The 22,938-nt window shown below is 35.6% G+C and overlaps 1 protein-coding gene across 6 annotated transcripts in view; it reads left to right on the top strand.

The window, feature by feature from the left end:
- The window catches only part of LOC127863023 (uncharacterized), a 72,285-nt gene extending 49,618 nt beyond the window's left edge, over positions 1-22,667 (top strand). For 5 of the 6 annotated variants that reach the window (XM_052402371.1, XM_052402375.1, XM_052402374.1 and 2 more), the window contains 11 exons: positions 4,247-4,411; positions 5,363-5,501; positions 5,795-5,955; positions 6,519-6,614; positions 7,174-7,353; positions 7,784-7,856; positions 10,833-10,991; positions 12,143-12,316; positions 12,684-12,862; positions 13,838-14,015; positions 15,622-22,667. In XM_052402371.1, coding sequence (XP_052258331.1) covers positions 4,247-4,411; positions 5,363-5,501; positions 5,795-5,955; positions 6,519-6,614; positions 7,174-7,353; positions 7,784-7,856; positions 10,833-10,991; positions 12,143-12,316; positions 12,684-12,862; positions 13,838-14,015; positions 15,622-15,992 — 1,875 coding nt within the window. In that variant the 3' untranslated portion in view covers positions 15,993-22,667. The remainder of the gene's footprint in view (positions 1-4,246; positions 4,412-5,362; positions 5,502-5,794; positions 5,956-6,518; positions 6,615-7,173; positions 7,354-7,783; positions 7,857-10,832; positions 10,992-12,142; positions 12,317-12,683; positions 12,863-13,837; positions 14,016-15,621) is intronic. The other variant, XR_008040906.1, reaches the window with a different exon arrangement.
- Positions 22,668-22,938: the final 271 nt, after the last annotated feature.

The following is a 22,938-nucleotide window of genomic DNA, read 5'->3' as shown; positions in this document are numbered from 1 at the left end:
TAACGTAATAACTTTCAGCGTTTATATTATGAGCATATATTTTTGTATTCAAATATTAGTGCTATTGATGTGAAAATTCGGTAAAATCTTGAAATCAGAAATTCATTATATGGTCAAAATAATTGTAACTTGCTCTCAAATAATCAACAACGCTTTCGCCATTATGCGTGAAACACGTGAATTTACCAACACTCGCATCGCTCGCTATTCGACTGTTACATATTCGTAAATCACGAGATACCCGAGGAATATTTTCTGCATACTGGAAAAACGTCTTTTCTAATAATACTTAGCAGATAATCGAAAGTAATTGTGTATTTTATATGTCCAATTACACTTTTTAATAATCCAGGGAGAGTGCGTAATATTATTATAATCAAACAATGAATGAAATCTTCACTCAGATAAGATCTATATATTTACGAAACGATTATGCATTAATTGTGGGACAGTTGTGAATAAATCAACGAAACCACACCTTCATCCAATCAAAAAATATACAATGTGAAGTTGAACAATAGCGATTGGTTAAAGGCGTATCCAACAATCGAGTAATTATTTTTGATTGGTCAGAAGTAGTTTGCAGCAGAACCGTTGTGCATATCATTAACGGATAACTATTTTAGGCGTGACGCAATTATAGACAAATGATCGAAAGGATGCCAACACTACACTTTACACTTTGATCTTAGTCAAAAGGCCGAGAAGCGATAATTGGTGGCATAAAGACATCAGCACCTGTTGACAGTTTGTATTTACACGGATTAACTTTAAATGGGTACAAGTGTCAGCAGTCGATTTTCTATTGTTCTTAGAAGACAACGGACGATGTATCGATAGACAAATTGCTATTTTTATTTTTCGCCACTTTACCGTATTTCACAAATGTTTAATATTTTCGAAGTTATTTTTACATGTTTTTATTTGGACTTATTACGAAGATTATTGCATTAAAAACCAATGTAAACATGAGCATTTTATTATCGGCGGACATTTAAGTAAAAGACGAGTCGGCCTTACCGTAAACAGTCATTATTCTTCCGCTTTGGAGATTTATTACTTTAAAAAAAGGCACAGAAATATGTTTATTTTTTATTTTTATTTAGTACCTCATCCATAAGTCGAGTTGACTTTTAAAGTCAATTTTGGGAGCGTTTTTAGGTCGACTTATGGCCGCAAATTTACGGTATTCTTGTTAATGAATCAGTTAAATCTTTGTTAACTTCAACCATTACTTAAATTTTATAATTATTATTAACCACGTCATCACACTTATGTATTTTGCATTTGGCTGAAAAAACTATTGCAATGCTTAAAAGCTAATAAATGTTGTTGTTGTTTACTCATGCATCTTGTTCAATCAGTAAATCTGACAGTTTGTATTACATTCATTGGGAGATATTTTTAGCTCATCTATTTTTTGAAAAAAAAAAGAGCTATTGTCATCACCTTGGCGTCGGAGTCCGGTTAAGTTTTGCGTTTAGGTCCACTTTTCTCATAAAGTATCAATGCTATTGCATTCAAACTTGGTACACTTACTAACTATCATGAGGGGACTGGGCAGGCAAAGTAAGATAACTCTGGCTTGCATTTTGACAGAATTATGTGCCCTTTTTATACTTAGAAAATTGAAAATTTTGGTTAAGTTTTTTGTTTAGGTCAACTTTATTCCTTAAGTATGAAAGCTATTGCTTTCATACTTGCAACACTTACTAACTATCATAATGGGACTGTGCAGGCAAAGTTATGTAACTCTGACTGGCATCTTGACAGAATTATGTGCCCTTTTTATACTTAGAAAATTGAAAATTTGGTTAAGAATTTGGTTAAGTTTTGTGTTTAGGTCCACTTTATTCCTAAAGTATCAAAGCTTTTGCTTTCATACTTGCAACATTACTAACTATCATAAGGGGACTGTGCAGGCAAAGTAATGTAACTCTGACTGGCATTTTGACGGAATTATGGGCCCTTTATACTTGAAAATTTTGTTAAGTTTTGTGTTTTGGTCCACTTTACCCCTAAAGTATCATAGATATTGCTTTCATACTTGGAACACTCGCAAACTATCATAAGGGGACAGTAAAGGACAAGTTGCATAACTCTGGTTGTCATTTTTACGGAATTATGGCCCTTTTTTGACTTAGTAACTTTGAATATATGGTTACATTTTGTGTTTAGATCCACTTTACTTATTAAGTATCAAGGCTATTTCTTTCAAACTTCCAATACTTTCATGCTATCATGAGGGTACTGTACCTGGTAAGTTGAATTTTACCTTGACCTTTGAATGACCTTGACTCTCAAGGTCATATTATTTAATTCTGCTAAAATTGACATAACTTCTTTATTTATGATTAGATTTGATTGATACTTTGACAAAACAACTCTTACCTGACATACCACAATAGACTCCACCCAAACCATCCCCCCCGCCCCCCCCCCACCCCTCGCATTGCCCCCAATCCCCGCCCCCCCCCCCCAAAATTTTTTTTTTTTTAAAGATCATGTAATTAATTACCACCACACCCTCACACTATACCCCCCCCCCCCCCCAAAAAAAAAATTTTTTTTTTTCAAACATGGTTAAAAAACACAAATATTTATTTTATCATTTTATTTTTGAAATACCGTCCAACCATCCCACCCAAGAATCCCCCCCCCCCAAAAAAAGTTTTTTTTTGCATTTTTTTTTTGCATTTTTGGAAGATGATGTAATAAATGACCACACCCCCACACTATACACCCCTCTCCACTCCACCCCTCCTTCCTTTGTGTTCGAAAGTATAAAAATTGGATTCCCTGTTATATACTGAAAGTATGGTATAACTGTATTGTTCTCATTCAAAGAAAAAGATGCCAATATCTTGTAAACATTTATTGGTATGCAAACATCTCACATACAGCATTTTCATTCAAAACAACATAGCTCATCAACCACAAAAAACTTCAAACAACATACAATCATTCTCACTCGCAACAATCTTAACAAATCAGCCACGTTAAAAAGCTCTTTTATCTTCTTCTGAAAGATGGAACGCTTCAACTGATGCGACATGAATGTTTCTAGGGGAGTCATTATAGCCTCAAGCATTACCTTGTCATTGTGAAGCGCAACTTTCTTTAAAAGTTCAATAAACTTACACGTTTTACAGACAGAGCAGGATGAGGTAGTGCTGTGTTTTCTTTCTTTCTTCCTCATCCCTTTTCACATCTGTATGTGCTCCGGACAGACGGACGGATGGACAACGCCAAAACAATATCCCTCAGCCTATGGCGGGGGATAATTAGCAGTTATTATATAAGTGATAATTACTTAAAACATGTTACATACTCTGACATATTTTATTTTGAATATATATCCCCCATAATTATCGCCGGAAAATAAACCTCAACATCCTATTATTTGTGCTCTCGCAGTGGGCCGTTTTTATCATATCAAAGGCAGTTACCGCTATCAGATTCTAAACCTGCAAAATAGACGCACAATATACGCTATGACATCAGAAGGGAGAGACAACAACCATTTGTTTTTTTACTTTTTGCAACTCGAAGCGACTGACTAGTGACAGTTATTTTAAGTTCATAAATGACTTTCAAAGGGAAATATACTGGCCGTTGGCCGTTAGGAACAGTTTACCGTTATTCTCAAGTGCAATTTAGAGTGATTTTCGTCTGGGGAAATCCAGACTGACAATTGTCTGCAGTTGACTGTAGTTCTTTGTTGACCACAAGGTCAGTTTTGACTGTTGATCTAAATGAAAATGGATGATAGTGATTTGTTTTCTCTTTCTTGCATATATTATGTTATGCGTATTCAAAGCTATTGTGGTGGTTTTAATAAAATTAAGAGTGTAATAGGATGATTGTTATAGCACAGTATTCAATTAAATGCATTTTCTTGAAAGTGTTTTATGAAGGGTACAATTGTCTATATCAGATTGTTTTCCTATAATGATACTGTGAAAAAATGCTTATCTTGTGCCACAAACAATTTAAGCATTTAACACACTATTAATTTGTAAGAAGTATTAAACCTTTCCTGCTGAGAAGCAAAGTGAAAATGGCTATATGCAACCAGCATAAAACCAGAACAGCCTGCAAGTAATTGGCAATCTGTAAAGGTTTTTCGCTGTTTGCTTCTCATCAGTATGTAAGGGTTGGAAATGAAGCCTTTTAAAGTTGAATAAGTAAGAAAGGTCTCTAGAATGGGTGGTAAAGGGATAATTCTGTCATTGCTTTACAAAAGTGGAACCTGATTCGTGACAAGTGGACGCGCTTACAGGAGTTCGGCATACTAGAGGAGCCCCTGTTGGACACACTGTGGCATGAGGCTAGAGAGCAGAAACCATTGCTGCTTGGACTCTTGGAGAAGTTTGATCTGGCCTGTCAACGTCTTCCAAGTGTAGCTGAGGTGAGTGGTGTGTAGCCGAGGTGAGTGGTGTGTAGCCAATGTGAGTGGTGTGCTGCAGAGGTGAGTGATGTGTAGCCATAATTAGTGGTGCGCTTAATGATATTGATTTGAGGGTTAGTTTAAGTACATGAGCCTTGTTCTGAGAAAACTTGGCTTTATGAGAGATCATCCTGTGCAGTCCACATTGGATAATCAGGGACAACACTATCTGTCTCAACTTGATTTTTGGTAAGAAAGAACTTGCTTTGAAAGTAAAATTTCATAAAAGGGTAAAGTGTTGTCACGGATTAGCCTGTGAGGACGGCACAGGCTCATCTGGGATGACACATTAGGCACATTACTTGTTTTCAAAAGAGAAGATCTTTAGAGCACACTCAGAGTGGGCACTCAAATGTGAACCTTCTGATTTGAAGGTGTGCACCATATCCAGTGAACCTTCTGATTTGAAGGTGTACACCATATCCAGTGAACCTTCTGATTTGAAGGTGTACACCATATCCAGTGAACCTTCTGATTTGAAGGTGTACACCATATCCAGTGAACCTTCTGATTTGAAGGTGTACACCATATCCACTACAAGATCAAAGTGAACCTTCTGATTTGAAGGTGTACACCATATCCACTACAAGATCAAAGTGAACCTTCTGATTTGAAGGTGTACACCATATCCACTACAAGATCAAAGTGAACCTTCTGATTTGAAGGTGTACACCATATCCACTACAAGATCAAAGCCTTAAATGACTATGGATTCACTTTAGATATGATTCAATTACACTTAAGATAAATACATTAAAATACCTATAAAAAAAAGTATAGCGACATGAACAGAATTTACATAATTGAAACTGTCTGTTTTTTTGTCAAATGGCCTTTTAACAAAGTAGATGTTTTCTGTTTCATCAACAGTGACATGACTATCTGCAAACAAAAGTAACATCCTTATTTCAGTCCCAGGGATTGATTCATGGTCACAATCGCTCATTCTATGTACCCGCTCGCCTCACTAAGTGCAGTGAAAGCAACTCCCTGTACTGCATGGGAGAAAATGATATCACCTTCTATGTGAACTTCCATGGATTCTTGCCTGGTGAGTGCTGAATATTAATGTGTATGACAGTGTTTAAAAATGCCAAAATAAAAAAATACATGTAATAAATATTTGTTGATCCCCCAATTTGTTTATGCATACAACATTTATTAGGAAAGATGAATCAGTAATGTAAAAAGCCTGGGTATAATCTCATTTAAAGATATATATACCCGGTATATACAAACCATTAATTCAATTATAAAACGATTTGAAACTAATGAACTAAACATTCTTTTCAAACTAATGCACTCAAAAGCAGTATTTTTTTTTATGAAACTGTGTACTTTAAGGAGGACTTTTCCAGCGGATTATCACCCGAACAACAAAGTGGTCGCAGGACATTGGAGGTCAGAATCCCTACTTCATGTACAAGAACATTGCTCGCTTCTTTCTAGATGTGGAACACGACTTTCTCCTTGAAATGGCCAGCAGCAAGCTCCATAGAATAAAGGTTCAGCATTAAATATTTGATGTTAACATTTTCTATAACCAATCACTGTATAGTTTTGACTCATGTACCTGATACAATCACTCTGAATGAATATAAAACAATATACCATAACTGCACTAAAATATTATCCCAATTGTATGACAGTTTTGCTGATGCAAGCGCGTTTTACAAGATCAGATATTTTCCAAAGTCAATTTTTTGCATCTATTGTGTAACATGTATACGGTGATCATATTCTTTCCCACTAAAACTGCAGCTTTTTAGCGATTTTTTCATTATTTCTTTAAAAGCGAGGACGTTGAGGTATGATAAACAGAAAAACAGGTTACTGTCTGATCTTTTTGTAATCTATCAGGCAAGGCTTAGAATAATATAACGGCGAGGCTTGCCTGATATATTACAAATGTACATTTTTATTTGATTTTAATAGATGTACATACCACTGTTCGCTAGGATAGTTTTGAATTCATCAATGTTAATTAAATAAGTAAGTTTTGAAGGCTCAATGACAAGCCTACAGTTTCTGTTACTTCTACTTTATGTGGGTCTGTTTCTATTGGCAGGTTGTCATTCTGCGTGTCTCTGAGTCCGAGTCTGACTCTGAAAGGAGGCAGTTGTCCAATGCCATGTCCCCACCCAGTCCCCATGCATGTGCCAAGGTGAGCAACTGACAATGTGCCAGCTTGCATTGAATGGCATTCCTACTTAGTATTAGGTAAAAGCTCATAAAACCCATCTGGCAATACCTAAAATGCATTTTTATGCATGATGATGTCATGGCTGTCAATACAGTCAAAACTTTTAAAATTATATTATAATCATATACGTGTATTGCTGATTATAGTATTTTTGTATAGTTGACAAAAATATTTGGTATTCAGTCAGAATAGATTTCAATGAATAACTGGTATTGATGAGTATTAAATGTAACAGACAGCTTTTTATGCAGTTCTGAAATTCAAAATGGCATCTGTTGAATGGTGTTATGAAGGTTTTTAAAAGACATTAAATACTGGATTTTGCCTGTTAACTGACTCAATAGTGTCTCTGTAAGGCAAAGGCTTTCAAAATACTGGCATTTGCCTGTTAACTGACACAAGAGTGTCTCTGTAAGGCAAAGGCTTTCAATTTTATGAAGAATAAACTTCTCTCAGTAAAAATATTATGTATTGAACTGAATAGACATAAATTAAGTTGACATGCAATTTTTATGTGTAGGTTCGTAACTTTCTGGAGAGCTGTTTGTCAGACATTCGTGAGATGTGGATGCGCCGAATCTCATACAGTGTAGTGGCCCGCTGCCCCTGTGAGTGTGTGTGTGAGACCCACAAGAAGGAAGGCTGTCTGGATGAGAGCTGTCTGCACTTCCTGAACTTGGATGAGTGCCTTGCAAATAAGGTAAGTAGGTATTGGAATGGATGAGGTGGGGTTAAACCGGCCCCAAAAGGTAAGTCAGGTGGTAATGTGGTGGGGGTACACACACACACATGGAAAAGACAAAAAGTTGACAAAATCCACATAGGAAATGCTTGGTGAATTTTTTTTAACTTGAACAAGTAATGGAATTAAACAAAAATATATTTTGATATGAAACTGGATTTTGTAGAAACAGAAAGGACGTCTTCTGTGATTTCTGTGATGTGCATTCATTTTATGTTAACATAATGCTGCCAATCTATATGAAATTGTAAAGAAAACTTATGATTTTATTCAGGAAACATAAATTCTACATATTTCCTTATACATACAATCTTATATGAGCACATCAAAATTAACCTTGTTATACTGAGAAACATGAATAACAGTTGTTTGGTGTTTGCACTTTCAGATTGTGATGTGTGATCATAGAAGAGTGAAAACCTCAGGAATCAGAAAGTTTTTTCCAGAACCTCTGACTCTGGGTGAGAATGGCCTTTAGCAGAAAAAGACTCATAGATTTGGTGGACAATTGCATCATATATATTATGTTTTATATATCGTTGTATGATATTGCAGTATTATATCCAATTTGAAGTTTACAAGTTATTATGCATTTTATTATTTACATTATTCTATTATTGATCTATGTTAAGTGTTTTTGTTATTCAAGAAAACATCATTATCTCCCTTGAATTGTATATGATGGAGTTTTCTGGCGTGCAAAAATTACATTATAGAAGATTTTAAACCCCAGTGTTGGATATTGGAAATTATTTGCAATTTTGTTTGAACTGATACTTGCTAAACAATATGGCTACACAATTGGCAATTTTAACAAAAACACATTACTTGAAGGGATGCTAAACAAAAACAGAGTATAAATGCTTTTATTATCTACAAAAAAACCTTATACGAAACCAAACAAGAAAGGAAATGGAAACAAATAGTATCCTCCTATGAATATAGTATTAACTGGAAACATGTTATTTAATACCATTTAAAGACACAATATATACTAATTTACGCCGTTTTCAATACAAGATTCTGCGGTGCATATTTCCCACTAATTAATATTTTTGGAAAACTTCAAATGTAATTTAATAGCTTCAAGTCTATGCTCATTTTGTGCAAGTTCAATTATACATGTTTGATATGACTGCAAATCTTATTTTAATACAGGGCTTACTTTGCCATACACAGGAAGGCCAACTGCTACATATAAGAACACTTAAGTTTTAAATTTTCATTTGGTTCATTTTTAGCTCATCTATTTTTTTTTTTTTTTTTAAATGACCTATTGTCATCACCTTGGCGTCGGCGTTGGCGTCCGGTTAAGCTTTGCGTTTAGGTCCATTTTTCTCAGAAAGTATCAATGCTATTGCATTCAAACTTGGTACACTTACTTACTATCATTAGAGGACTGGGCAGGCAAAGTTAGATAACTCTGGCGTGCATTTTGACAGAATTATGTGCCCTTTTTATACTTAGAAAATTGAAAATTTTGCCTAAGTTTTGCGTTTAGGTCCACTTTTCTCAGAAAGTATCAATGCTATTGCATTCAAACTTGGTACACTTACTTACTATCATGAGGGGACTGGGCAGGCAAAGTGAGATAACTCTGACGTGCAGTTTGACAGAATTATGTGCCCTTTTTATACTTAGAAAATTGAAAATTTTGGTTAAGTTTTGTGTTTTGGTCCATTTTATTCCGTAAGTATCAAAGCTATTGCTTTCATACTTGCAACACTTACTAACTATCATAAGAGGACTGTGCAGGCAAAGTAATGTAACTCTGACTGGCATTTGGACAGAATTATGTGCCCTTTTTATACTTAGAAAATTGAAAATTTGGTTAAGTTTTGTGTTAAGGTCCACTTTATTCCTACAGTATCAAAGCTATTGCTTTCATACTTGCAACACTTATTAACTATCATAAGGGGACTGTGCAGGCAAAGTTTTGTAACTCTGACTGGCATTTGGATGGAATTATGGGTCCTTTATACTTAGAAAATTGAAAATTTGGTTAAGTTTTGTGTTTTGGTCCACTTTACCCCTAAAGTATCATAGATATTGCTTTCATACTTGGAACACTCGCAAACTATCATAAGGGTACAGTAAAAGGACAAGTTACATAAGTCTGGTTGTAATTTTTACAGAATTATGGCCCTTTTTTGACTTAGTAACTTTGAATATATGGTTAAATTTTGTGTTTCTATCCACTTTACTTCTTAAGTATCAAGGCTATTTCTTTCAAACTTCAAATACTTTCATGTTATCATGAGGTTACTGTACCTGGCAAGTTGAATTTTACCTTGACCTTTGAATGACCTTGAATCTCAAGGTCAAATGATTAAATTTTGCTAAAATTGCCATAACTTCTTTATTTATGATTAGATTTGATTGATACTTTGACAAAACTACTCTTACCTTACATACCACAATAGACTCCACCCAAACCATCCCCAGTGCCCTCAACCCCCCCCCCCCCCACACCCTCCTCTCCCCCCCCCCCCCCCCCGAATCCCCCCCCCCTGATTTTTTTTTTTTTATTTTTTTTTTAAGATCATCTCACAAATGACCACCACACCCTCACACTATACCCCCCCCCCAATTTTTTTTTTGAAACGGTTAAAAAACAAATTTTTATTTTTATTTTTTATGTTTGAAATACCGTCCAACCATCGCACCCAAGAATCCCCCCCCCCCCTATTTTTTTTTTTATTTTTTTTAAGATCATCTCACAAATGACCACCACACCCTCACACTATACCCCCCCCCCCCCCCACCCCACCCACCCCCAATTTTTTTTATACGGTTAAAAAACACAAATATTTATTTTTATTATTTTATGTTTGAAATACCGTCCAACCATCGCACCCAAAATTGTTTTTTTGCATTTTTTTTCGCATTTTTGGAAGATAATGTAATAAATGTCCACACCCCCACACTATACATCCCTCTTCACTCCACCCCTCCCTCCTTTGTGATTAAAAATGAGAGTCCCTTCACCTTTAAAAAGAAAATAGATGAGCGGTCTGCACCCGCAAGGCGGTGCTCTTGTTTTTTCTTGATTTATCTGGAGTTCTACTATTATCTTGAAACCTAATAAAATAATAAGGATTTCTGATGACATGTTTTAATTTGTTAAAGAAAATTATGAGCAAGGAGATGCCCTGTCTTGCATACAATTTGAGAGTGACTCTGATAAAGCAAGGATTTATGCATGTACTTAAAGTCTTTTCCCAGATTAGCCTGTGCAGCCAATCAGGAACGACACTTTCCGCTTTAATTGTTTAAAAGAAGTCTTTTCTTAATAAAAATCCAGTTTAGGTGGACATTTTTGTGATTGCCTTGCCTGTACAGACTGAACAGGTTAATCTGGGACAACACTTACACACCTGTATTAAACCCCGTTATCCCAGGCTGAGGCTCACATCCATTTTATTCTCTGCTGCCAGGTTTCTATGGGCCAGTGTTGCCGTCCATGTCTCTGCGGGACTTGTGTGGCAACATTGAAAAGAACTGCCCCAATCTGCCCTCCTGGGTGAAGTCTGCAGCCAAGCTCCTCAACAACGGGGAATCTGGCAGGGACTGGAACTCTCTCGCTAGAGAACTAGGTAACCGTAGTTACGTAAATATACAAGAGTTGGCTTTCAGGAGACTGAACAAGTATGTAATGACGAAATAAGTATTGTTTGGATTTATTGGAGAAAATCAAAAATTAATATTTTATGATGAAATTACTATTGATCTGTTTTCAGGAGGCATTAAAAAATCTTTTATGATGAAATTAGCATTCCAGACATCTTTAATTTGTCTGTCCAGCCGTCAGAAAATAACTTGTTGAAAGGTGTTCTCATACACTTTTGAACTTACAACATTCAAACTGTCAGGCACTGTTCCTTAAGATATGAAGTGGTGCAATTTATACTATGTTAAAACTTAAAAGTTACAAAAGTCCCTTTTTTCAAATAAAACATTTCATTTTCTCATGCTACATATTGCAACATGGCGTAAAGGGGAAGTGTTCATCATTGTGACACAATTAAGTTTTGGATAATACCGGACTTAAAAGGGTAAATATTTTATCACTTTAGGATATATTGACTGAAAATATTACTCACCTGTTTGCTTGTTCATTGTTTTCTCACCAACAATTACAAAACAGAAAAAAACAAACTTTTTAGGTCCTCAATCGCTTTTGGATATGTAGATAACCCTTATTAGTCCCCTACCAGTTTCACCGGAGGGGACTTATGGTTTGCACTCCGTCTGTCAGTCAGTCTGTCAGTCTGTCTGTCACACTTTTCTGGATCCTGTGATAACTTTAAAAGTTCTTAATATTTTTTCATGAAACTTTGAACATGGATAGATAGCAATATGGACATTATGCACACCACTTCATTTTGTTCCTATGTCTAAATTTCTGGTTGCTATGGCAACAAATAGACTAGAAATACTGCTGAAAACGGTGGTTTTCTGGATCCTGCAATAACTTTAAAAGTTCTTAATATTTTTTCATGAAACTTGGAGCATGGATAAATGGCAATATGGACATTATGCACGTCATTTCATTTTGTTCCTACGTCAAAAATTCTGGTTGCTATGGCAACAAATAAATAAAAATTTGACAATGGGGGAATTTCTGACAATGGTGGAGCCGGTAGCGGACTTTTATTGCTTGGCAATAGTCTTGTTTTATATTATGTCTCATTTTCCACAGTGCAGTTCATATATATATATATATATCTATATATATATATTGCAGGCTATAAGCAGAACCAGATCAACTTGTTCAATGATGATCTGAACCCTGGGCTGGCATTGCTGGCAGACTGGATTGTAGCCGGGGGCAACACGGGTCTCGCGGTGGACGCACTCACCGTCTACCTGGAGAAACTGGACAGAGAGGATGTCGTGGAGATCATACAGAAGGCTAAAGGTTGGCATATATATAAGATCATTATTATCTTGGGGGTATAAGTTGTTGCAAATATAATGACAAAGAACAAGAATGACTTTGATAAACAAAATTATGAAGACAAGTGTAAACAAAGTGAAACTCCAGTTATGCCAGAAAAAAATCATTCTTATCAAGTGAATTGTGGTGACCAGTTATCTGTATATTATAGAAGAAAATTTAGCCTTAACAAGGATAGAAATATTGAACTTGATATTTGTTGTGGAGTGAAATAGATACAATACAATTAAATTACTGATTTACATTGTATACTGCAAATAGGATTCATTATTGGTAGGAACTTATGTATTTAAGGAAATAGTCCAACTGGTTCTTTTGTCTTGAGCAGATCAGGAGCAAGGTCCAGCTAAGGTGTTCCTCAGCTACCAGTGGGACAGCCAGGACGAGGTGAAGGGGCTACGCTCGCAGCTGGAGAAGTCTGGCTTCACTTGCTGGATGGACATTGGTCAGATAGGGGGCGGGGACCACCTCTACGCCAAGATTGATGAGGCCATACGCAACTGCAAGGTTCATGCTTAGGGCTAATATGCTATGATTTGAGCTGCATTTTTGGAAAACTGGGCTTAATGCATGTTTGGTTAGGTCATCTAAGATTAGCCTGTTAAGTTCCCTCAGGCTCATCAGAGATGATACTTATATGGATGTTTTTTTATAAAGGCAGTCTTTTTTCTATGAAAATAAAGCCTAGGCTGAAAGTGTTTTCTATGAAAATAAAGCCTAGGCTGAAAGTGTTTTCTATGAAAATAAAGCCTAGGCTGAAAGTGTTTTCTATGAAAATAAAGCCTAGGCTGAAAGTGTTTTCTATGAAAATAAAGCCTAGGCTGAAAGTGTTTTCTATGAAAATAAAGCCTAGGCTGAAAGTGTTTTCTATGAAAATAAAGCCTAGGCTGAAAGTGTTTTCTATGAAAATAAAGCCTAGGCTGAAAGTGTTTTCCATGAAAATAAAGCCTAGGCTGAAAGTGTTTTCTATGAAAATAAAGCCTAGGCTGAAAGTGTTTTCTATGATAAGCCTTTGCTGACAGTCAAGGCAAATCTGGAATGAAACTTTGTGCACATGGATTAAGCCCAGCTTTACCAGAACGGTGCTCATTTGTTCTGTTTAAATATCTTTCTGCTCCCTGTGGCTTTTACTTGGTAAATTTGAAAGCCTAAAGCATTAAAATAAACATAATGTTTACTTCTCATTAAGGTAAAAGCATTTCATTATACCTTTGGAAGAGATATTTGAATGCTTCACATGCACTGAACATAACATGTTTTTCTTCAAAAAAATGTTGATAATTTTTGGGTCATTTTGTATTTACTAGAATCTATCAAGGCGGGGTAGTCGCACTGTTGAACAAAACTATCCCATTTCTCAACGTTTTGGATCTTAATTCGAAAATAATGTGATATGGTTGTTTTAATATTCAATGCCTGTTAGTTTCCCTCCATTACCAACAGTAACTTTTAACTAAATTGCAATAATTGTTTCATTATAAGGCGGTGATATGTTGTGTGACACCAAAGTTCACCACTTCCCAGCTGTGCATGAAGGAACTTAGTCTGGCCGACCTGCTACGTAAGCCCATCATCCCAGTGATGATTGAGCACACAATATGGCCGCCCCCTGGGGGCATGGCCCTCATTCTGAGTCAGCTGGTGTACATCAACATGAAAGGTACGATAGTGTGATTGCTATAACTGTATATCAATTTTAAATTTTTAATCCATAATATAATAGAATGACATTGATTATTATACATATATTAAAGTAATGAGAATTAACAATAGCCTTATTGACTATTGACTTTTATTATTATCGATTAATTGATACATAGATTTTTATGTTTAAACCCATTATATAATATAATTACTTACATTGGTTATTTTACATTAATAAAGTAATGAGAAAACAACAGTGTTATTGATGGTAACTTTACAAAACTATCTGAAGTACTTTAATGTTTGAAAGTTACCTACAACATGTATTTTATTTTGGAAAAACGACAATAACAGCTGCACACGGAATAATTTCCAAAGTCTACTTGTTAAAATGTACGTTGATGGTGATTGCACAATTATGTATGTGTATATGATATAAGCACTGAACATCTATGTTAGCATTATACTGTGTTAAAAACAGGCTACATTATGCTAATTTTTTTTTCCATGCTAGAATGTTTATATCCTCTGCCAAAAGCGGAGGGATATGGAATTGCTGTTTTCCGTCTGTCAGTCTGTCACAAAATGTTTAGGTCTATATCTCAGAAACTATATAAGATATCAACCTGAAACTTCAAAGAAGTATAGATATCAATGAGAAGAAGTGCCATGCACAAGAACCATAACCTTACGCTTTGTTTAATAAGAGTTAATGCCCTTTGTTTTGTTTTTTTGAATGATGAAACTTTTCTGAGCTATATCTCAGATACCATGCAAGATTTCAACATGAAACGTCATCGGTGTATTGATATTAATGAGAAGTGCCATGCTTAAGAACCATAACCATTCATTTTCCTTAATAAGAGTTATTGCCCTTTGCTGTTTTTGTATAATGGAACTTTTCAGGGCTATATCTCAGATACGCTACAAGATTTTAACATCAAACTTCATGGTTGTGTAGATATCAATGAGGAGAATTGCATTTTATAAAAACAATCACACTTTACTTAATAATTACCTATTAACTATTACCCTACACCTTATGATTATACTGTATATCAAGTGATTTGCACCGATCCATTAACAAAGTTTATTTAGCAGGGGATCTCAATTCAAGGAATTTGCTTGTTCTGCTTACTTTTCTCATGGAGCACATGCAAAGTGAACAGATGTTGTAGTGATCAGTGTAACTAATGTCCTCCTTGTGATATTAGCAGTACTTTCTCATTGAAAAAAGTATACCCAACTTGTCTCTATAGCCATTGGCTTTTGATGCAATCAATTTGAAATAAATGGTTTTTAAATAAAATGAAGCATGCTTTAGTATCAAGTAAAGTATGGAAAAAAAGAATGAATCCTTTCTGGCACAAAAGCAAATTGAAAATGGCAATATGCAAACAGCATAAAAGCAGAAAAGCCTGCGAGTATCTCAAAGGCTGTTCAGGTTTTATTCTGTTTCCTGCTCATTAGTATCTTATGATTGGATATAAAGCCTTTAAAATTAGAATCTAGTAAGAAAAGGTCTTTATTTTATTTGATTATCTTAGGGACTACAAACTCGTCACAGTGCGTGTCTGAGTGGTAAAGGGTTAAGAATGTATGTTTTTACTCTTCCACCCCAGGTGTTGGTGGCCATGGTGGTACAGGTATACACGCGGACAGACAAGACAAGTACCGGGAGATCATACAGCGGCTATCTCTGCACACCACACCTGACACATGCCACCTTGAGCCCGAGACTGACACGGAAAGCAAGAAGAGTCACCTCATAGAACACGAGATGCTCTCCAACTTCACAGAGTACACAGACAGAAACAGCATGGGTGGCTCGCTGATATCAATGCCATTGTCTGATATGCACAGGCTACCTGTGCCCAACTTTCAGGCTCAGCAACCCATCGTGCTCAGACAGGTTGACTCGGGCGCGGCACCTAATGCCCGCACTGTGGAGCAGGTGAATGTTTCTCAGTGCAAGATATGCTCCATCCTTTGATCTGATATGTGCTTTTAGAAGTTTATTTATTGATGTTTATTATTTGCATTCCTATGTGTTATTAAAAAAGGAACTGAAATAGAATATATAATTGGTATTGTGCATGGAGGGCTTGTTTTAGTTTAATTAGAACAGTGATGTTTTTCAAAACACTGATGAATTTGATGTTAGAATTAAGGATTTTGTAGTGAGTTCATTATTTGATTTGTTGTTGTTTAAAGCAAGTGTGACACTTAATAATACCTTTTCAAAAAAGATAAAGCGTTAATGATAAATAAACTAAATTTGAGAGTACAGTCCAACAACCAGTTATAACTTCTGTTATAAAATTGCCATTTTAAATTTTTATACTTTTAGTGTTTCCTTCAATGAACAATACTGCTATGCCATACTATCGGGTTATAATAGCGATGTGCTATTAATATGTTTTGGGACGTGATGTCAATGACACGTGAGGACTGTTATTATGCCCCCCTTCGAAGAGGTTATTATGCCCCCCTGTTATTATGCCCCCCTATTGATTTTCAGGTCAAAGGTCAAGGTCACTGTGACCATAAATAGCAAAATGGTATCCGGATGATAATTCAAGAACGCTTACGCCAAGGATCATGAAACTTCATAGGTACATTGATCATGACTTGCAGATGACCCCTATTGATTTTCAGGTCACTAGGTCAAAGGTCAAGGTCACGGTGACCTGAAATAGTAAAATGGTTTACGGATGATAACTCAAGAACGCTTATGCCTAGGATCATGAAACTTCATAGGTACATTGATCATGACTCGCAGATGACCCCTATTGATTTTCAGGTCACTAGGTCAAAGGTCAAGGTCACAGTGACCCGAAATAGTAAAATGGTTTCCGGATGATAACTCAAGAACGCTTAGGCCTAGGATCATAAAACTTCATAGGTACATTGTTCATGACTCGGATGACCCCTATTGATTTTCAGGTTACTAGGTCAAAGGTCAAGGTCACAGTGACTCGAAATAGTAAAATGGTTTACGGATTATAACTCAAGAACGCTTATGCCTAGGATCATGAAACTTCATAGGTACATTGATCATGACTCGCAGATGACCCCTATTGATTTTCAGGTCACTAGGTCAAAGGTCAAGGTCACAGTGACCCGAAATAGTAAAATGGTTTCCGGATGATAACTCAAGAACGCTTAGGCCTAGGATCATAAAACTTCATAGGTACATTGATCATGACTCGGATGACCCCTATTGATTTTCAGGTTACTAGGTCAAAGGTCAAGGTCACAGTGACTCGAAATAGTAAAATGGTTTACGGATTATAACTCAAGAACGCTTATGCCTAGGATCATGAAACTTCAAAGGTACATTGATCATGACTCGCAGATGACCCCTATTGATTTTCAGGTCAAAGGTCAAGGTCATGGTGACCCGAAATAGCAAAATGGTTTCTGGATGATATCTTTAGAACGCTTACGCCAAGGATCATGAAACTTCATAGGTACATTGATCATGACTCGCAGAAGACCCCTATTGACTTTCAGGTCACTAGGTCAAAGGTCAAGGTCACGGTGACTTTACACAGTAAAATGGTTTCCGGATGATAACACAAGAAAGCTTACGCCTAGGATCATGAAACTTTATAGTTACATTGATCATGACTCGCAGATGACCCCTTTTGATTTTCAGGTCACTAGGTCAAAGGTCAAGGTCACAGTGCCAAAAATCGTATTCACACAATGGCTGCCACTACAACTGACAGCCCATATGGGGGGCATGCACGTTTTACAAACAGCCCTTGTTTAGAATATATCTTCAAATGAACGTTATATGACTAGACTGTTAGATTTACTGAATGAAATAGATGCATGAGTTAACAAAATATTATCGTTGATAAATTCATAAGTTTGATAAGTGGTCTGCATTTAAATCGGTATATAAGATATTAATTTTGATCACATGCTATACCCTGTTTCCCATGTAATACAAATATTACATTTTTTTTTTTTATTACACATGGGTAATATCACATTTTTTAAGTGTTTTATTTGGCTTAGTTTTTGTTTATTGACCAATCGCATTTTGTTATTTAGCTGAAATGACGTTTCAACGTCAAATGACGTCACGAAATGTAAAAAACATTCGGGATTAATCATTATGTTTGCGTAAATATTTATTTAATTTGCTCATTTAAAAGCATGTGATAAAATAGATCTGACACTCGTTGTCATATCATACCATATTTTATTAAACTCGTCCAAGAACTTGTTAGTAAGCTCGCCAAAGGCTCGCTTACTAACAAAATTCCTGAACTCGTTTAATAAAATATGGTATGATATGACAACTCGTGCCAGATCCTTTATGTATTATTCACTGGAAATAATTGCTGTTATACTAATTTATTGGCAATAAGCCTTGTTTTACATTACACTGTTTGCAAACGACTTGGTAGGATAACAACCTAGCAAAACTAGTTTCCAACTGTCCAATCATCTAAAGAGTAGTAACACAACAACGGTTACCTATCAACAACTGTCACTTTTGTCTTTTCCCTGACTGACCGCTGTTCTCAGGTTAGACTGTTATACAATTACAAATAATTTCTGCTGTACAGCCAAAATTTATTCATGTTAAAAAAACATGTGCTATATTTGAAAATCTCCACTTTTCTTTGCAAATTTGTTTAAAGGACATGAAAACAAGTTTTATGTCCCCTTTTATGAGGGATGTGTGTGTGCATGGGAGGGGGGGTGTAGATTTGCTCTTTACATCTCTCCTTCTGTCTGGCCAACTTGTGAGATTGGTTGGTGGTCACCATTCCGGACAGGTTGGGTTTCAGCAGGTACCCAGCCTTCCCCCCACAACACAAGAATTTTTTTAATTGAAAAATCATTTATTATCAACTAAATAGCTGTTTTGTCAAGTGTGCAAAAAGTCAACAAAATTGTATATATTGATTAGGCATTAAAAAATGAGATTTACCAGCACTGTGTAGGTGATTTAAAACAAGCTCAATGTTCCTTGCAATACCAGCCTGTGTGTTAGGTACGGTTATATACTGTATTTATCACAATTATGATTGAAACAAGCTAGAAAATAATCATGATGCATTGGTAGTCAGAACCTTTTTTACATTTAATGTAGTGTTAATGTATTTATTTATTTGAAATTTAATGTTATTAATTATAAATGTATTCTGTTAAGTAACATTTTACAAATCAGAAATGTGTTGAAAATTTTTTTTGTTATTAACTTTAAGATATTTGTTATTTTAAATGAATGTTTCCATGATAGTCTAGTGGTCTATAAACTTTACCGGTACATGCATACATTATATAAGCATGTAAAAATGTTTTCCAACATCACATGCAGGTAATAAAAGGAAGCGTTAGACCAGTGTACATAGAGTGCTTACTGGTATCATTCTTAAAAGTAGGAAATTATACGGCACTCTGCAAAGTACACAAACATTTGTTATTTTGTAAATAGATTTTTTTAGAAGCATATGTATCAATTGAAAACAAAAATCAAAATGATTTTTTTTAATATATCATTAATCAACATGTAGATTAACATTTTGTAATAGTTTTTTGTCACATTTCAAATCATTTGGACTTGACATGCAAAGAAAGTAAAGCTTCCATTAGGATACAGAGACTGTTCTTGTTGTAGAAAATGTCCATTATTGAACACTGAACAGGCTGTTTTATTTTTAGCAATCATTGTGTTGAGTTTAAAAATAATGTCTATGTTTGTGCGAACAAAAATGTTAACAATATGTATGGTTTGCACTTTAGAGCATAATAAAAAGGTTTGTTTTTTTCATGTTGGCATTATAGTTGAATGGCCAGTCAAGTGTGTGTTGTTACATATTAAGCGTGTAAAGGAAATTACTGATAAATTGTTTTTTGTATTTCCCATTGAAAAATCCATTGTACCAATCTCTATGTTATGTTCACATGTCATGATGTTAGAAAATAATGCATCCTATAATATTTACTAATGGTTTATTTTAACATAAAATAAGTTACACAAGCTTTCCTACTCTTCAATCAAAGCTAATAATCAGACGCCTTTTATTTAAATGTATACATCAAATCAATGTTGATTAACAGTTGATTTTCCAATACTATAGGCTATTATAACTGGTTTGTTATTATACCCCCATTACCATTGGTAATGGGGGCTATATAGGAGTCACTTTGTCGGTCAGTCTGTCTGCCTGTCCCGAAAAATTCATCCGATCTTCACCAAACTTGGTCAGAAGTTGTATCTAGATGATGTCTAGGTCAAGGATGATTATGGGTCATGTCGAGTCAAAAACTAGGTCACAGGGTCACTTAGTGCGTTTCGAACCGATAGTTTGTCATGACCATAACAATGTCATTTATTGTTAGATATTAAAATGACTTGGTACATTTGTTCACCATCATGGGACGATGTGTAATGCGAAAGAAGTACGTCAATAACTCCAAGGTCAAGGCCACACGTGGAGTTGCCCATAAATGAGCTTGTCCGGGCCATAACTATGTCATTCATTGTGAGATTTTTAAATGACTCTGTAAATTAATTTTGTTCACAGTCATTGGACGGCATGTCATGCAAAAATATTCAAGCGTTCAAAGGTCAAAATGGCCATGAATGATAATGGCATAATAATTCTTAAAAATCACCATTAATTAGCTTCTCTTGTTTTGTGAAGACAGCAAGCAAAATATTCTGTGTCAATGCAGCATGTGGGGGTATATGTCACGTCTGTGACAAAGCTCTAGTTATGCTCTCCCAAAATTTATTTTGGGGGGAGCATATAGTCGCCGCTTGGTCTGTCCGTGTGTGTGTCTGTCTGTCCGTGCACAACTTTTGTCCGGGCTATTTCTCAGCAACTAATGACCGGAATTCAATGAAACTTTATGGGAAGCTTCATTACCAAGAGGAGATGTGCATATTATCAGTGGGTTCTGGTCGGAAAATTTTTCACAGAATTATGGCCCTTTGAAATTTTCTATACAAAATTCTTGTCCCCCCAACTACTGTGCTGTAGTGCAATATTGTGACAAAAAAAAACTTTGGGGAGCATCACCCGTCTCCGACGGTTTCTTGTTTAAATTATGTTTATGGTTGGTAAAATTAATGAATGGAATTCAAGTTTTGGTATATAGGGATTATTTCCACTTGAAGAGTAATGTCAACGTCTGTCTTTTCTGAATAAGTTCATGTTACTCTCCTGGTTTTTATGCTCCCCCTAAATTTTTTGGGGGAGCATATAGTCGCCGCTTTGTCTGTCCGTGAGTGTGTCCGTCTGTCCGTGCACAATTTTTGTCTGGGCTATTTCTCAGCAATTAATAACCGGAATTCAATTAAACTTTATGGGAATCTTCACTACCAAGAGGAGATGTGCATATTATCAGCTGGTTCTGGTCGGATGATTTTTTCACAGAGTTATGGACCTTTGAAATTTTCAATTATCTGTACATATAGTGCAATTCTTGTCCGGGCTATTTCTCAGCAACCAATGACCGGAATTCAATGAAACTTTATGGGAAGCTTCACTATGAAGAGGACATGTGCATATTATCAGCGGGTTATAGTCAGATGATTTTTCACAGAGTTATGACACTTTGAAATTTTCCATTATCTGTACATATATTGCAATTCTTGTCCGGGCTATCTCTCAGCAACTAATGACAGGAATTCAATGAAACTTTATGGGAAGCTTTACTACCTAAAGGAGATGTTTATATTATCAGCCGGTTCTGGTCGGATGATTTTTCACAGACTTATGGCCCTTTGAAATTTTCCATTAGCTGTACATATAGTGCAATTCTTGTCTGGGCTATTTCTCAGCAACTACTGACTGGACTTCAATGAAGCTTTATGGGAAGCTTAACTACCTTGAGGAGATGTGCATGTTATTTGTGGATTCTGGCTAGATGATTTATTTAGAGAGTTATGACCCTTTGAAATTTGCAAGTTGCTAAACCATCCATCGTTTTATTTTGTCCAAAGTTATGCCCCTAAAGACGTTTCCTTTTATCTGAATATATAGTGCAATATTGTGACAAAAAAAACGTTTGGGGAGCATCACCCGTCTCCGACGGTTTCTTGTTGCAATATTTGCTCTTCAAACTGCTTTAATATGATATGTATATTATATGTTTACAGAATTCCTCTCCGTCCACAGCAGGTAGAACTTTTTGTACAGTACATGCATTCTATATTTTATCCTTGTGTTTTCTACTTTCGGTTTTAGATCTTACATTTCATTCTCATATATTGAAATAAATCAGATATTTATTTTAGATCTCTTATAAGCAGACATAAATGAGCAGCAGCATGCGAAAATGGGTCTTTTTCCAATGCAAACAGTGTTGCTTCAGACCAGCCTGCACAATAATGCAGTGTAATGAAGAGCTATCCTGTCCACCACTTAGTCACTCTAGGACTTGTGGTCTCATTACGAGATGGGCATGCTGGTTGGAAACTAACTCTGGCTGAGTATGGAATATAAGACCCATGTTTGTATGATGCAGCTCTTATGTCAATCTCTTTTAAGTATTTTCTTCTTTTTATATTATTTCATTTTACCTTTGTTAAGTTTTAGTTCATGTTTTCTTGCTTTATGATACAGACGCTGTTTATGTGTGAATTGAAATGCAAACTGTGCTTTTGAGTACAATAAAGAGTAGAGTTTTTGTGGTTTCTGTTGTGTTTTTTCTTGCACCAGAAATATGGTTTAACAATAACTAAACTCGAACTCCCAAACAATAGTGAACACTTTTTTTGCAGGTTAATAAGGGAGACAACTACACTTTGATTGTTGTCAAAAAATTGTTTTTCCCTGTTCTTACTCAAGACAGTTCTCTTAAATTATACACAAATATCATGATTTTGAAATGCACAATTAAGATGAAAACTATTTGTTTTAATGTGATGCCGAGGGTAACCCACTGTCTTAATAAGGTTCCCT

Source organism: Dreissena polymorpha, chromosome 16 (assembly GCF_020536995.1).
Source record: "Dreissena polymorpha isolate Duluth1 chromosome 16, UMN_Dpol_1.0, whole genome shotgun sequence".
Taxonomy (NCBI): domain Eukaryota; kingdom Metazoa; phylum Mollusca; class Bivalvia; order Myida; family Dreissenidae; genus Dreissena; species Dreissena polymorpha.
Note: the sequence above shows the minus strand (reverse complement) of the source record. Positions and strands in the feature narration are given on the sequence as shown.